Below are 16,408 nucleotides of genomic sequence, written 5' to 3' on the forward strand. Positions count from 1 at the left end.
TCAAAAGAAAAATATAAAACAGGCTGGAGAATGTATCTCATTGATTAAGTGCCCCTGGCTTTAATCCCTGATTTAAAAAAATAATATTATAAAGTTGCCTCCATCCACATTCTGGGATATTATGTTAAAAATGAACATATGTTCTCTTGGCATATTTTTAGACTTCAAGGTCTATGGTTAATTAGTCACATAGTTTTATAATATTTTTCATGCTTGTGGCACAATTTTACTCAAATCTTCAACACAGAGTCCCTTTAGTTTTCAGAGTGAATAGTTGCATAACTCGTATTTATTGAACACATAATGTATTGTTAACCTTATGACTTTGAAATCCAAAACATCAGCTGCCAGCTTCTTAAGAATTGGAATGTATCCTAAACATTCTGTTAGAAGATGGCTTACTTTTATGAGCTTAATCAGAAAAAAACAAAACAAAACAAAAACCCATAAAAAACATGAAACACTTGTTTTGAACTTAAAATTTGTTCTCCTTGTAAATAGAAGTCTGGCAAACAAAGCAAATTCAAAAGCAAATGTATATTAAAAAGAAAAGACTAAGAAAGAGGTTGCTAAGAAAGAGATTCTCTTTAATAACCATGCTTTAAAGTAACACAGTAAAGAAGAGTGTGCAGGATTACCTGAGTTGGTGATTTCTTTTCTTGCAGGTTTGGTCGAACACTTCTAAAACCTTTTGCTGCAAGAGAGGAATATGTAGCATCTCCGTTCAGTGTCTCTTGATTTCGATCATTGTAAGATCTCCACGCTTTTATTAAGGGAAAACAAATTGGATACAAAAATATCTGGGTTCACATAAACATTTTTTTTCAGAAAATTTATTTTTATTTCTAAAATGGAAGCATTCTTACTAGAATTTTCACTTAAAAATGCATAGCAATATATAAAATTTAAGTTTAACATGAGATCAACAATGTGGCTATGGATACGTAAAAAAAAAATCCTCATAATAAATGTAATAGTTATCAGAATATCTTTTCTGTACCTGAGTCTGGTGAATGAGAATCACGCCCTGAAAGAAAAAAAATATTGAAATTAATGCAAGGGTACAATAACTGAACAATCCAGTGAAAATACTTGGTGAAGAACTACGTGCATTATTTTTGTAGACATTATCTCAGTTCTAAAACTCTGGGTACTTTAAATATAATGAGAGGTTTGTGCATTAATTTTAACTTCAATGGAAATGTCATTTACTAAATAACCATAATATATAATTAACACATATATCAAACACTAATTTTTCTCCTCAATAATGCTGCAGCCATATAATTTTAAGATTATTGTTACCCATGAATTTCTTACATGAATTTCTGAATATTGAATTAAAGGATCTAAAAGGATCTGGTTCATAAATAATGGATGCTTTTCATAGCATTAAATCAAATGAGCAGACCCATAACTGGTAAAAGCCCTGTTGTTACTGACTTTATTTAACTTCTGTGCTAGAGATGAATTTTTTTAAATAGTTTGCATTGTTTCTATCAGATCATGAGATACTTTCAAATAATCTGTTACTTTTTAATTTTCTTCCTATTGTTATTTAAAAATCATTTAAATTTAAAATATGAAAAAGCTGTTAAAATGCATTCCATTGTCCTTTAACTCATGAATCTTGGAAAATAAATTTCAGTAGCTTAAATCACTCTTGGTAATGCAGTTGGAAATTGGCTCAATCCCATATTTATTATTGATTTTATTGGAATTATGCATTCAAGGATCTTCTGTATGTACATTTGGGGTAATCAAATGTGCCCAATGTTCACATTTAAAGTTATCAATTTGTCTGTGTGGTTCTATTATACAACATGGTTAATTGCACTTAGATATATAAAACCTTGAACTTGGACAGACTCCTAGGGGCATTTAACTGTCCAATTCCTTCTACTTGTTACCTGGGACCATTATTAAATTACTATTATTTCAGTGACTTTTTTCTTCTTCTCATGTATAGGGTATAATTATTTTGAATTCTGAACACTAAATTTGGGATGATAGACGCATAAATAGTTAGGAAACCCTATTTAATTTTACGTATTCTCGTTCCCTCCTTTAGGCAAGGCCTTTCAGACAGATTTTTTTCTAAATCAAAGGAAGAAAAATAAATATGAATCAGCACAGAGTAACTTAGAATGACTCCAGCCCAGATGAGTTAGAGAAGACTAACAAATTCCCATTCTTTATAAAACTGAAAAATAGTATGGATTTTAGCTCTAATGAATGAAAAATTGGAGTCATAAAATGAATACCAAACAGTAAAAATAACTTTGAAGATTTATGCATAAAATGTACTGGATTCTATTTCCAGAATTTGATGGGAGGTGAAGATTGAAATTCGTCATTTAATTCAGTTAAATGATGTTGAGGACTCTATAAAGAAAATAAACATAGTCTAGTGATGCAGAGCAATCTCTGGAATTTTGTTTGGGACATTTAGGAAGAGAGATTTAGTAAAGACTAGGGTGTCACACACTGTGGACAATGAACAAATTTGGGGACTTAAGGAAAAAACAATGAATTAATAATGATTGTTATTTATATTATAATTATTTGCTTGAGAATAGGGAGTTTATTTTTCTCTTGGTTTGATACGATGAAAAAAGAGGGTATGTAGTATGTGCTGAGGAGTGAGGTCATAGGAGCCAGATATGTGGAGGTGCAGGTGGTTAGATGGGAGGGTATACTAAGCTGGTCTGAAGGGTGTGATGCTTGTATGTGAGGAATCTCCTGTCATTGACAGTTTGTAGGGGGATAACCCTGTTTTTTCACATTGCTGATCACATCAGAGATTACAGGACCCTAAGAAATGATACATGGGAGAATCAGAGGTCAGTCTCTCAAGGCCCAACTATGGACCAGGGTGTGCTAAGGAAACATGAGATACTAATAATGGTGTTCTCTGCTGAAAGGCCTTGCCTAAGAGGGAACAAAACTGTGTAGAATTAAGAGAAAGGAGGAAAGAGAAAAATGGCCATGGATTAAAATTTCAGGATGAAGCAATATTTTTATCTAAGTTTATGTTGACGATTTAAGTCTACTTTTAAGTGGGTGGTTTTTAAGGATACTGACATGTACAACATTTCAATTTCTTTAAAGTAAGCCCAATTATAGATATTAAAAATCCCCAGCTCTGATTTGTGACTTTATTGTAGACTACAGAAGTCCTAAAAGAGAAGTTCCTTCCCACATGGACACCATAGCTCTACTATATAGCTCAACTTCTATATTATCACTGCCAGAGAAACTTGGGAAAGGGAGGACATGTGTATTTTGGAGCAGGTAACAGAAGGTTTCCCAGGTCTGTGTCAAGAGTAAAGAGAATATGGATTCTAAAAATTAAGAAAGTTGAGCAGGTAAATGGCATGGCAGATACACAGGGTGAATAGTTTTGCCCCAGATCTTGAACATCACTGAGGATCATTCACTTGTGAAGAATCAGAATTAAGATTCTAACAATCAGAATCCTTAGTTTCTAGTGTTCTTTAGTAGACAGCATTGTTTGCCTGAAATGTTAAGAATGACAAAATGAGATTTTGCATCTGAAAATAAATAGGGTCTTTGAGGGTTGAGACTTGTCAAAGCTCCTCACTTGCACAATGGGCTTGTCCTGTGTCCAGGCCTTAGTGGCTGAATACCTGTCAGAGATATTTAAGATATTCCTGGTCTGTTGTCAGGGATTGGCCCTCAAAGGACCTTCTCAACTTTATGATTCTAACATCAGAGTTTTCATGTGACTGTGTTGGTTGTGCCTATCTGTCACATCACAATCTTTATGCTCAGGTTTTATTAAAATTCCTTTTAACTGATGTACTATATTGACACTATCACCTATATTTTTCTTGAAAATTATGAGGACTTTAATCCTTATAATGCATTTCTTTAGAGGGCTCTAGTGCTTTGTAAGAATTAAAGTAGACCTTAAATTCATGTCAATTAGTTCATGATTCTAAGTACCATAATAAGTCTTTTCATTTATTTTCTTTAGTTACCTTCATTTAATTCTGACAAGGCCTTGTGGATTTGGGAAATGATGTTCTCAGAGAGGCAGGAAAGTGACAATTACATTCTATTTTTTTAAGGAAGAAAACTTGAGGTACAGACAATTTTTTTTAAGGGCATAAAACACACCGGTGATATTGGCAAGACTATCTCTTGGTAGAGTGGTCTTGTCACGCATGGCATCCTTACCAATGTCACCTCAGACTGCCAAGGGTTTTTGATTAAGTGAAATGTACTTTGGATGTTTCTCTTTAATCATCATTTTGCACCTAGCCTAGGTTTGAAACATCGGTGTGAGAGATGGTGCATTATCCTATGGGTCTTCACTTCTGATGAGAGGAGGAGGAGACACAGTGATGTAGGGGATGAATAGTTGATGACACCTACGGACCTTCTGATCTGGAAGGGGCTTGGGGGAGGGGTGGAATCTTGTGTTTGTTTATGGAAAGGTTGTTGAATTTCGAGAATATTGAATGTAATAAATACTTATTAATTCCCTTTTGATTCACATAAAGACGGTCAAATATATTCTTATTAAAGCTCCCTCAAAATGTGATTGGACACAATAGATACTGATTTCTTTCTTTAAAATGTAATTAAAACTTCCTTAAACCAGTTAAGATTACCGTATGTGTCTGTTTTAAAAATTACATCCAAAATTCAGGGGACTTTATTCTCTAGAAATCTTACTTATACTGAGATAAAATATAAAATAGCTCAGAGTCAGTATATAGTCTTATCATTGAAGATTATTTCATATTCCTGAAGTGTTAAAATTTTTCTCCTATTAGGATTGTGAAGCATGGCATCTTTTTTCTAGCAAGTTGACTGATAGGAAATTGTTCATGTTTAACTTTTGACACTCCAAAATGGCAATCTCTATTCAATCTAATACTGTCTTTTGGTGGCTACTTTTATAAATAATAGTAAATTGGCATTGATGTCATGCCTCAGGAGTACATTAGTGGTCCACACCTGAGATTATACTTGATAAATGATAGTCATGGTACAGGCATTCCAATTACATGATGGCTCTGGCTTGTATTTTATTTATTTCCCTACCTCCTTTCATTTTTATTTCCCTGATGTATCTAATGTAAATGCCTATAGGTTTTGTAACACCTTGTCATGTTTATAAACACATGAATAAAATTTGTACAAATGTATCTAGAGAGATTTTTGAAACCAAAAATGAGATCATACAACATACATTGCAATACAACCTGAAGTCTTTTAATCTTAACATATTATGAAACTTCCTGGCCTGATATTCGAATTTGGACATTGAAATCCATTTGTGAATTGGAGATGGTAAATAGAAGTGGGATTCTGGATATGAAAGTTTGTTTTTTCTTCAACAAAACTGGGTAGTTTAGGATCTGGTGGCTTTAAAGCAAAGGACGCCTATAGTATTTAATCAACTTCTAAATGTATGTGAGTAAAAGATTGTGATATGCATAGTAAGAATTAAATTTATTTAAAAACTTTTTACCCCTTTCCCAATTTTGCTCTGAAACCAGAGACCACAACTAACAAGCCAACAATGAAACCAACCAACCAGCCATCAGAAAGCTTGGCTATGTTTTGGAGTCTAGGAATAGGGTTTTTTTTCTGGGCTCACTGATCTTTTATAACTGCAGCCCCCTCCTGAGGGAGACTGTGCCTGAGGGCTTAGGAAAGTCATTGTTATAAAGAGACTACCTGAGTGATTGCCAGAGTGTCACACCCTCAGTGACTTTCTAGGGTATATTTTTATCTGTAGGTACACATTAATCTTAACTGGTCAAGATTTTCATATATTTAAAAATATGTATTAGATGGGTCTTTGCTGATTAATGAAAGGGTAAGGACTTTCTCTCAAAACTAATATTCTATCATTCTGCTTGTAGTCTTTGGTGAAGAAGCAAATTAATGAAGATTGGCTTTCCAGAATTTCTTCCTGACCCCTATATCACCAAAGGAACATATGAGTTATCATAATGAGATATGATGTTACTTTATTTTATGAGATAACAAAAACTTGAACAGTTATTAACGTTTACACTTATTCAACATGTTTTTGGCAAGTGTCTGTTGTTTTTAATTAAATTTTTAAATGTGTTCTACAAGATATCAGTTTCTTTTGACCTTTTATTTTTAGAACATAAACAGCTAGAAGGGATAAAATCTATTCTTGGGATAAGAAAAATAAGAACTCGGGGGCATTTGAAAGGTATTTACAGCCACTGTACTCATCCAAATAAGATCATTCTGGAAAGAAAGAGAGGTCAGGTACAGCCATTCAAGTGTGACATTCTTTCTGTGAGTTAGTGGTATTATACCTGCGGCCAATAGGTTTGGAGAACTTTGAACTCTCTTCACAGATGTTAACGTAACAGACATGGCAGCACGTTTGCGAGCGCACCCACCGCTATCTGGAAGCAAAAAAATGATATAGCAGAAGCCAAGGCAACAGAGGAAGCACATGCAAAATCATGCGTTTTAAGTGAAATGTGCCAAACACTCATGAGGGAGATGAACAGTCAGAATTAGTAACCATGGAGCACATCTGCAAATTTCACACCCATCCCCTAAAACGGACAAAACAAACAAACAAAAACCCCCAGGGGTCTGTCTCAGAAATAGATGCCAATGCTTTAGGAAAAAAACAAAAGGTTTTATATTTAACATTCAATGTTTTTTTTGTTAATGAAAATATAGGCACAGAGCTCAACTGTTTTTATACCATTTAAATTCAATGCATAACTCTATAAGCAGTATAGCTAGCTTTTAGAGTTATGGATTATCTACTGTCCATAGTTAAGCTCTATAGTTATAATATACTTTTGTATTAATCATTTAGGTTTTACTGTCTTGTAGCTTTTATGATTCCTGAAGATAGCTTGAAATAAAACTAATTTGGTGACATAGGCCTGATATACTTGATAATATAGGATTTATAAAGAAACAGCATTATGGGAAACTCCATGTCTTCCCAGAGTTATGGAAATGATTAGCCCACCTAAAATCAGGAAAAACATTCCTCTGTACAGTATTAAAATGAGCATATTTTAAAAACTAATTTGTTGCTTCTACACTTTTGAACAATGATCTATATTTATACTTAAACACATTGTGATGTGAAGTAAAATAAGTGCAAATGCATCAGACGTTTTATGTGCTATGAGAAGTTTAGGCTTCTAAATCTGGAAGACAAGTCTCCTAAAATTGAAAGGTTAATGTTCTATTTATGACCAGATATGAATTCCATTCCCACATTCCTTTGTATTATAACGTGTGCAGTAATAGCATCCCTTGCTCTCCTCATTTTGATCATTAAGTCAGAACAAGTTTTTGTCTTTTTGAAAGCTAAGACAAAAAAGAACAAATAACGCAACCATCAACAAGATAATACAATCATCATATTTTGTGATATGCTATCCCTATGTTTTTCTTTTTCTTTATTTCATAGAGAAACATATCCATTTAGTGCATTAGACACGAGAGAACTGAGCTTAGTAATGACACTTGGAAGTAAGATTTGAATTAGTTATTGATAATAGTCACAAAGAATAAGGTCAGTAGAATTCAAAGTTGGTGGAATTATTCTCATATAACTTAACAATATATGTTTAAAGTCACAATTTCTTAATATAGAAAATAAATAAACCAGAAACCTAACTTGAAACAACATTAGGTGAAAATAAGCCAAATGAATCAAAGGTTATAATTAACAACCCAAAGAGAAAAACACAAATGATGGAAACTGAAGGTAACTCCAAGAGAAGTACCGACAGGATTTTAATAAACATGACAAACTGAAAATAGCCAAGAGACAAGTTGTCTGCTAATGTGGAACTGATGTCCCAGGACACGAGGTATCTAGCAGCTAGGGCGGGTTGGGTAGTCAAGGGTGTTGGAACTGAAAACTGATAGCACTCTCAATCATTTTACTTTGTGGTTCTTTGATTCTGTATATCTGAAAATAAGCAGAGATAAAAACAGAAAATTCCAGAATGAGAAGATCCAGGACCATTTGTTAAACTTGGTGTTTTCACTGTGGCCTGACAGACACTGTGCTGTCTCAGTACATTCACAGGGACGCTGGGAGCTGTCTCCATTTTTGAGGAAAATACAGTAACATCTGATGGATGCTATGTGAACTGATAACTTGAGGAAGAGCAAAGTTTCTACCTCACAGGTTGTAACGTCTGTGCCTTTGGGTGACATGCATCTTTGAAAAACTGAATTGAGGGTGGTTGTCATGTTGAAAACCAAGTGCCCTGTAAAAGTGAGACTGGCCCTGTACAATCTAACCTTACAGTCTGAGAAGTTTTTCAATGTACCACAGCCATTAACATTACTAAGTAATTGTGTTTATAAAGAATGAAATAAAATTAATATTTTCTTTTAGTTTGCATGACTATTTTGTCAAATGGCTTTTAAGTTGTTAGCACATAAAAACTTATTAAGTATTATTAAGTGATTGAATTGTTTGCATCTTCTAATAAATAGAATTGTTAGATATTTCATTTGGCCTCAAAGCTTGATGAAAATAATTACTGAGACACTCTGAACCAAGGAAGTTTGGAAATCTTTGGGCTAAACAATTTATGTGTTTCAGGCAGCTCTAAACTTTGATTAAGTAAATGCAGAATCTGTCTTTGTTACCATTTAATAAAGAGCTTATTTTAAAAAATCAAGGTTATGTGAAATTTAGAAAACAGAGAAATCCATTATAGTGTACTATGTATTGAGACTTTCTGGTATTTCTTGAGAATATTTTTAAGGACTCAAAATGAGGAAGTTATCTTTTATACATCAGTTCATCTGAAGGAATCCTAATGCTGGTCTCTTCTTCACAACTATTCTTGATCTACAGCCTCTGAGTCACGATTCTACCAAGATGCAAGACCCCTGGAGAAGGTTTTTCCACTGCTAGAGAACATTCACATGGGTAAACCATGTTCAATGAATTATTTGGTGTCTTTTTCTCTCTTTTCTTCAATAACTAATTTCTATGCCGACGAAAATAATGGGTTACAAATTCTGAGTGAAAATATAGCATGCTTCATATATTTTCCTCCATTGTTTAGATAATCTAGAATGAAAAAAAAATGAATCACATCCTCCTTGGCCAGTTCATTATGTATTTGATTGAAAGCAAAGATTAGATTTAAAGTAATTTTTAAATTATAGTGACTAACATGTAGATATTTAAGTTGTGATATATCTCTTTAATGATTGCTACATAGATAACCCAGGCCAGTTTTACTTACTAGTTATTTAGAAACTAATTCCTACTTTATTTTGTAAATACAGCAACAACATTTACAATTTTCTAAAATGATTTCTATTTAGCCTCTTTATATACATTTTAAAGTGATGTTTCTATAGCCACATTATAACATTTCTTTGGAGTTTAAAACAAAGGGTTTAAGTAACTTCTAATCAATTTTTATGTCTAAGTCTGAAAGTCATATTTCTTATGCGTATATGCTTAAGTAAATTCACCCATGTAAGCAAAATAATCCTATGCAATTTAACATTCATCCAGAATCAGGTTTACTCTATCTAATAAATGAGAGAATGTTTTAGACGGTTGTGGTTATATTTAGGAAGTTCAGTAGTAACTTTGTTCTAGTATGAGACTTACACAGATTTAAAAATTTCTTTGCACCTACCTTTGTCATTAGGGATTGAATTATATAAATAGAAGATCAATTATGCAGAATATATTGTACATGAATAAAGTATATTTACTTTAATCACATATACATATATATCACAATAGCACTATAATAAATAGGAAAATCAGCACCCAACAAAACGAAGGATATTGGGAAGTTATGTTCAACTTAAGCCTCCAAAGAGATGCCTCAGATCAATCAGCACATACCACTCCCTTAAATGGAAATGTGCTGATTGAGTTTGGCAACAGAGTTTTTCCTAGACCAGCTGAGGGCTCTATGTTCTATTTGATTTCTTTGCTGTCCTTTGCCTAATAATATTTCTTATTTCATTTTCCATGACCAATTTTAATACCTCCAATTCTTGAAATGCCTTTACTTGTTTAGTTTGGAAGAGCATCATTTCTCTTGACATCTAAGCCATGCTTGTCTGTTTTGAGCATCTCCAATACCCTCATCTTGCCTGTTGCTCTACACGTGTCTACAAGCCGGTTGCAACCTCAGGACACAGCATAATCTAGGCCAGTTAGAGCAGGTTTCTGTTAAGGGGCTGCCAGGGAAAGATGGACATAGTATGTGTCCCTACAGTTGATCTGGGGATTAGACATTCGTTCTCACTAGCGGGTTATTAATTCTTCCTCTAGGCACTTTGATATTAAGATACAAGCAAAATGTCAGAGAGCTTGATGTGAAAGAATATTTCAAGCCATTCTTTTTTCTCTGCCATAAAGTGACTGACTGACTAAAATAACTTCCTAGCAGCACTTGCTGGACAATAGGAAATGACATGGTTTAAACACAAGTAACAAAATTTCAATGAGAAAGTCATTTCCTGAATTACTTAATACTGGTATATAAGACTTGGGTTGGGGAGAAGATGAAATTATAAACCAAAATATCTAAAAGGTAGAAAAAATTATATTTCATATGTACATCCCATGTATCACAAACACTTTTATGATTAAAATATACACCATAAAGTTTGGAGACAATCTAAAAATATAATGCTTATGTCTATATGTGTGTGATTATGAATTAATTAAAGTGACTTTCTATGCATGATGCTTTGACATTCTATCTGCCAACGTTGTCAACATAGAATTTATAGAATGGGAAAGTTTAAATATTTTTCACCAGAGCAACCTGTCTTTGAATTTAGTCCATCTTAAGTGAGAAATTTCAAATGTGGGCATACAATACTTAGCATTTTGGGGAGTTAATTTTAAAAGATGATTAGAGAAAAAGAGAGTAAGAGTATGTAACAGAACTCCTTTTGATGGCTATGAGATTGTAGCACACAGACAAAGAAATAAAGGAATGAATCTGGACTATATAGCTAATCAGAAACTCAGTAACACATTTAGTATCAGAAGAGTGATAAACTAATGATTTGGGGCCAAGATGATTTTTAGAGAGCAAAGCTAAGAAGTTTAAAACTAATGGAGACAGCATACCTGTATTCATTTTGACCTTGGAGGTTTTGTTATTAAACTCTTCAGATTTCCTGTAGAAAAAAAATGATGCATAATTTGTTCGCTAGCATGTGGAATAAGATACCATCAGAGTGTATTTTTGTTGTCCGGTAAACCTGTTAGTTAATGTCACATCATCATTAATCTTACTTAAACCAAGGTTTAAAAAGGTTGGTCAGATTTAAGATACCATTCATGTTAAAATTCAATTGTTCTTGATCCTAGGACCATAAACTTATATTTTGGTTAAATGATGGCTGTTTCATGAATCAAAAGGAGAAGAGTGTTCATTTTTGAAATTAAATTTCCTTTACAAACATTTATATGAATGATTTGTGTTCTCTAAACCTGGAAGGATCATCATTGCTTGTTAATTTTCCTCTTCCAGAATTATAAAAGGGACCTCTGACATCATTACAAGAGTGGGTTATTTTCACAGGCCAATTTATCTTAAAAAGCAATTGAGGGGAAACTTCATTAGAATAAATTTTATTTCTTATTTTTCTGCATATACAAATAAAGAGGCCCATTTCTTGTTCTGTTTGTTTGTTTGTATCATTTCCCCAGAATGCTGCATGTTTTTGAACGCTGGGCCTTAATATTGCCCCTGTGGAAGGAATGCCAATGTAGCCAGGGAGGAAGGCAGGGGTCGGCTCAGGAGCTTTGAGAAAGTTCCTTCAAATGTATTTATTTTAAACTCTCAGTAGCAAAATTCCTAATATGTTAACCTTAAATGGACAAAATAAACAGAAAAGTTGCCTCAGGGGATGTCTGTGACCAAGGCTGGGACAGCTTCTAAAACAAGAAGGGATAAACAATTTCCAGAAAATGAGGACTGTAAGGACATTTTCCAAATTCTATTTGATCACTCCTTTTGGAAATAGGCAACATTGTATATTTAAACCTGATTCAGGCTTCAAAACTGAATGTGAACATAGTGTTTGGGCTGGAATAGCACTGACTAATACACACCAAATAGAAGGAAGCCTAAATCCCAGAACACAAACCCTCTTAAGATGTAATAATAATGTTTTTATACCAAATGAGAGATTTAGTGATCAGCACATATTGTGTGAATTCAGACGCAGATGTTTACAAAACATCTGACGCTCAAAAGGTAAAATAGGATTAAGGAGAACAAAGCCAGGCGCCACAAATCCTTGTGCTTTTCTATAAAGTGATGTATCCTGTTACTTCAAAATGTAATTTGTGAGGTTTTTCAACTTCTCATTGTTTTAGATGTCAAAATGTGAAATGACTAACTTCCTAATCAGGCAAGACAGTTTCCAAGCTGTTAAAAGAAGAGCCAGGGTGGCAGAACTCTCCAGAAGAACCTGAGACTGAAAGGCTTCTTGGGTACCTAATAAAAATGCATGATTCTATTTCCCTTATTTGTGCTAAAGCCATTAGCAAATTCATGACTGAGAACTCTTTAGACAATTTAAACTAAAGCGGATCTAATCTCTTTTGTTCGGTTCTGAAAAAGTGTCTTTGATTGTACTTACATAACAAGCACAGATTATTCTGGAAAGCATCAAATTCCTAGAGTGTTTGCAGCCACTAGAAGAATACAGTATTTCAAGTACTCTCTTAAATTGGAATTGAAGCAGGGCCAAGAAAACTGACTATAAAACTACCTTGAACCATCATTTATGGTCAATAAAACAAAGAACTTTGCACAATGGGTTGTCAAGATGATTTCCTGGAGGTTGTGTTGAGACTGTATTTGCATAAATTCATATTTTTCCTAAGTTTTAGGTAAAAAGCAACTTGTATGTATCCTAACTTGTATATAAAAATGGATTTGTTTTACTTAGGGGTCAGAGTAGCCTTTATTCCCAGTATACATATGGCAGTAGATGGTTCTGGTTATACATGGGCATGAACATGACTTCAGGTCTAGAGTGTTGTTAGTTCTTCAGTTGGTTCAACCCATGCTAGGCAAATGCTCTTCCACTTAGCTACAACCCCAGCCCTTTTAAAATTTTATTTTGAGACAGGTCTCACTGAGTTGTTCAGCTGCTCTCAGATTTGTGATCCTCCTGCCTCAGTCTCAGCCTCCCAAGTACATATCATTACAATTGTGAACCACTTTCATTTACCAAGCACCTCATTATTTTCCTATGGAGCAGAGAAGCCTTTGTTCACAATATGCACAGGATAATAGGCTGGGTAACTAAAACTATTGAGTGGGGGTCCTAAATGTTTAGATTGGTTATACTTTGGCATCAGCATGACTTTTTGTCTAAGGTCTTATAATTCTGCTTGAACCCCTTGGGTTATCAGGAATCCCATCTGAAGAAGACCAAAGGCCAGATCCTTGCCCAACATTAGCCAAGAATTTGGTTTTATTGATTGATTGATTGATTGATTGTACCAGGGACTGAACTCAGGGACACTCAACCACTGAGCCACATCCCCAGCCCTATTTTGTATTTTTTATTTAGAGATAGGGTCTCACTGAGTTGCTTAGCACCTCCCCATTGCTGAGGCTGACTTTGAATTCAGGATCCTCCTGCCTCAGCCTCCCGAGCCACTGCAATTTCAGGCATGTGCCACCATGCCAGACATCATTTTATTTTTGTAGATCTGAATTTAAATACCAGCCCATCTATCAAAATAGAGGACTTGAATTTGAATTCAGTTAATGTGAGGAGTTTCCCCAAAAGATTTTCTATGGAATAATTTTAGTCTAATAAATTACTGTGGTCATTTTGACATTAATCTTCTCATAGTTCACATATTATTCTGGAAAAGGGGCACGTAGATAGTCTAAGTGTTGGGAAAACATTGTGGGATGTTAGCTATTTAAAAAAAATCAATCTGATTTTATTTAAAAATAAAAATATGGTGTGATTAAGGTTGCACATCAGATTTAACCTGAATTACATATTTACTTTGAAATGAGATCATTTGTACCACTCTTTCTTCATGAACAACCCTAACTGATCCATGTGTCAATGCATTTCTCTTTCTCTCTGAATGTAGTTAAGATTAAAAATGTTCATAAATGCTAAATGGTTTCACATTTCAATTATAATCAAATGAGTTCATCCAGGTTGATATTTATCATATCTTTTTAAAATATGTCAACATGCTCCTTTGACTTATGGGAAAACTCCGAGGAGTTTATTTTGTCCCTGAGTTTAGAAACGTAAGATTCCACCTTGACACCTTTTCTGAATAGCTTCTCTAAATTGGTAGCCTGTATGTGAGGCCTACTCAGAGACTTTCTGACTCTGAGTAAAGAAATCATCACATCAGTGCATAAGCATGATTGCCCTTGCTCATAAGAACAGTAGATCCCTCTCAACACTCCTGACCTAAGGGTGCCCAAAGATGGCCATTGTTATTCAGAAGCCAAATGATGCCAGCTTTTATACAAGTATGTTGGGATCAGAACGCAGTCAAAATCATTCCTAGGAATGAGGAAAAATTATTACCACAAATACTAAGGAAGAAAAGAGAGTGGTTATTGGTTATTTTTATAAGATTATACAGTGTTCTTTATAATTATACTAAATTTCCTGATGCCTGGGCAATTTTCCTGAATAAAGAGCACTGTCTTTCAAGGAAATCTGCAATTTTTCTCTTGAGACTTTACAATGGGAGCTCTCAAAATACTTAAGAGATCTTTCCTAATGACTGTATTGGTTGGGAGTTGATCATCTTGTAGGTGATTCTATTTTTCTGGTGTTATTCCAAAGTCTCAAAGTTAGTGAAGCACTCCATTCAACTCTAAAAGAATGCTGATTTCATTTGCTTTAAATGGCCATGTGACTTCATAGTGCCCCAGCATCTGACTTTCATGGGGTCCTTCAGAGTAATCCTTCAGGGAATTATAGGATACATCTAAATACGTATATATTTTTTTCTAAGACAAAATCATTTATTCAAATTGATAATACAGTATCAGGGAAGTTCCATTGGCTTATATTATGTAAATCAAAAGCCAAATGGATTCTAAATGAAAATAAAATCAGATACCCCATAGTGATTCAGGCACATTAAGAAAGCAACCTGTGTAATTAAGATATTCCTGTGAGACATGTAATAGGTGCACTGCATAGTGTTGTAGGAAAGATGGCCCTATGGTTTAGATATGGTTTGAGTGCATCCCCCAAAGACTTCATATATTTAATCTCCAATGTGGGTGGAAACTTCATTCAACTAAGGTGTTTAGAAGCAGAGCTTTCAGGAGGTAATTAGGGTTAGATAAAGTAATTAGAGTGGAGCTCTCCCAATTAAATCTTTTTTGGGGGGTTGTACCAGGGATTGAACTCAGGGGCACTCTACCATTGAGCCTTATCCTCAGCCCTGTTTTGTATTTTAATTAGAGACAGGGTCTCACTGAGTTGCTTAGCACCTTCCGGTTGCTGAGGCTGGCTTTGAACTTGAGAACCTCTTGCCTTAGTCTCCTGAGCTGCTGGGATTACAGGCATGTGCTATCATGCCAGGCCCATGATTAAACCCTGGCAGATTTATAAGAAAAGGAAGACAGACCAAAACACACACACACACACACACACACACACTCACATGCACACTCCCTGCCTCTTGTCATGTGTTGCTCTGTGTGGCCTCAGGACTCTGCCAGCAAGATCATCACCAGATGGGACCCTTACACCTTGCACTTCCAGGACTGGGAACCAAAATAAAACTCTTTTCTTCATAACTTATTCATTTTATAGATTATTGGCAACAGAAAATGGACCAATATAGATGGGTTGTGGAATCAAGCCTGCCTGGATTTGGAGCCCAGTTCTTCCTTTGTGGAATCAAGCCTGCCTGGATTTGGAGCCCAGTTCTGCCTATTTCTAAGCATCCATGCGAGCTATAACAATGTCATTGCCACCTTTTTCTTCAATAGCTGCAATAAGATTAAACCTGTCCTTCTTCCCCACTGACAGGAAACCATCCTCAATCTGGCAAACTGGCATCATTCCCATAAACAATATTTCAGGTATTTTAAAGTAAACTTTTGCCTTGATTATGGCTTAAGAAAATAATCTAGACTTTACTGGAAATACATGGGGCATAATTATATTGCTTTAAATAGAAGCAAGTCACGTGGATTATTAGGCTACTTATATGGATTCTCCCATTTCCCAATTCTCCCATCCCCCAACAGCAGCATATTAGAATCTGTTTTCCAGGAAGCTTTTATTTCTTCCTTAAACAGATCCTTCTTTTAGCTAAGATTGTTTCCCCCTTACATGGCAGTGAATAAGAAGAGACAGACCTAACAAAATA

At 34.6% G+C, this 16,408-nt stretch overlaps 1 protein-coding gene across 10 annotated transcripts in view; it reads right to left on the reverse strand.

The window, feature by feature from the left end:
• Sorbs2 (sorbin and SH3 domain containing 2) overlaps positions 1-16,408 on the reverse strand; it is a 202,563-nt gene that overhangs the window by 81,674 nt on the left and 104,481 nt on the right. For 9 of the 10 annotated variants that reach the window (XM_058571172.1, XM_058571171.1, XM_058571173.1 and 6 more), the window contains exons 5-8: positions 11,138-11,187; positions 6,336-6,428; positions 1,001-1,027; positions 639-763 (exon numbers count right to left, since the gene is read on the reverse strand). In XM_058571172.1, coding sequence (XP_058427155.1) covers positions 639-763; positions 1,001-1,027; positions 6,336-6,428; positions 11,138-11,147 — 255 coding nt within the window. In that variant the 5' untranslated portion in view covers positions 11,148-11,187. The remainder of the gene's footprint in view (positions 1-638; positions 764-1,000; positions 1,028-6,335; positions 6,429-11,137; positions 11,188-16,408) is intronic. The other variant, XM_058571174.1, reaches the window with a different exon arrangement.

This window comes from Marmota monax, unplaced genomic scaffold (assembly GCF_021218885.2).
Source record: "Marmota monax isolate L192 unplaced genomic scaffold, Marmota_monax_Labrador192_F-V1.1 WCK01_AAM20220418_F8-fsc00345, whole genome shotgun sequence".
In the NCBI taxonomy this organism is placed as follows: domain Eukaryota; kingdom Metazoa; phylum Chordata; class Mammalia; order Rodentia; family Sciuridae; genus Marmota; species Marmota monax.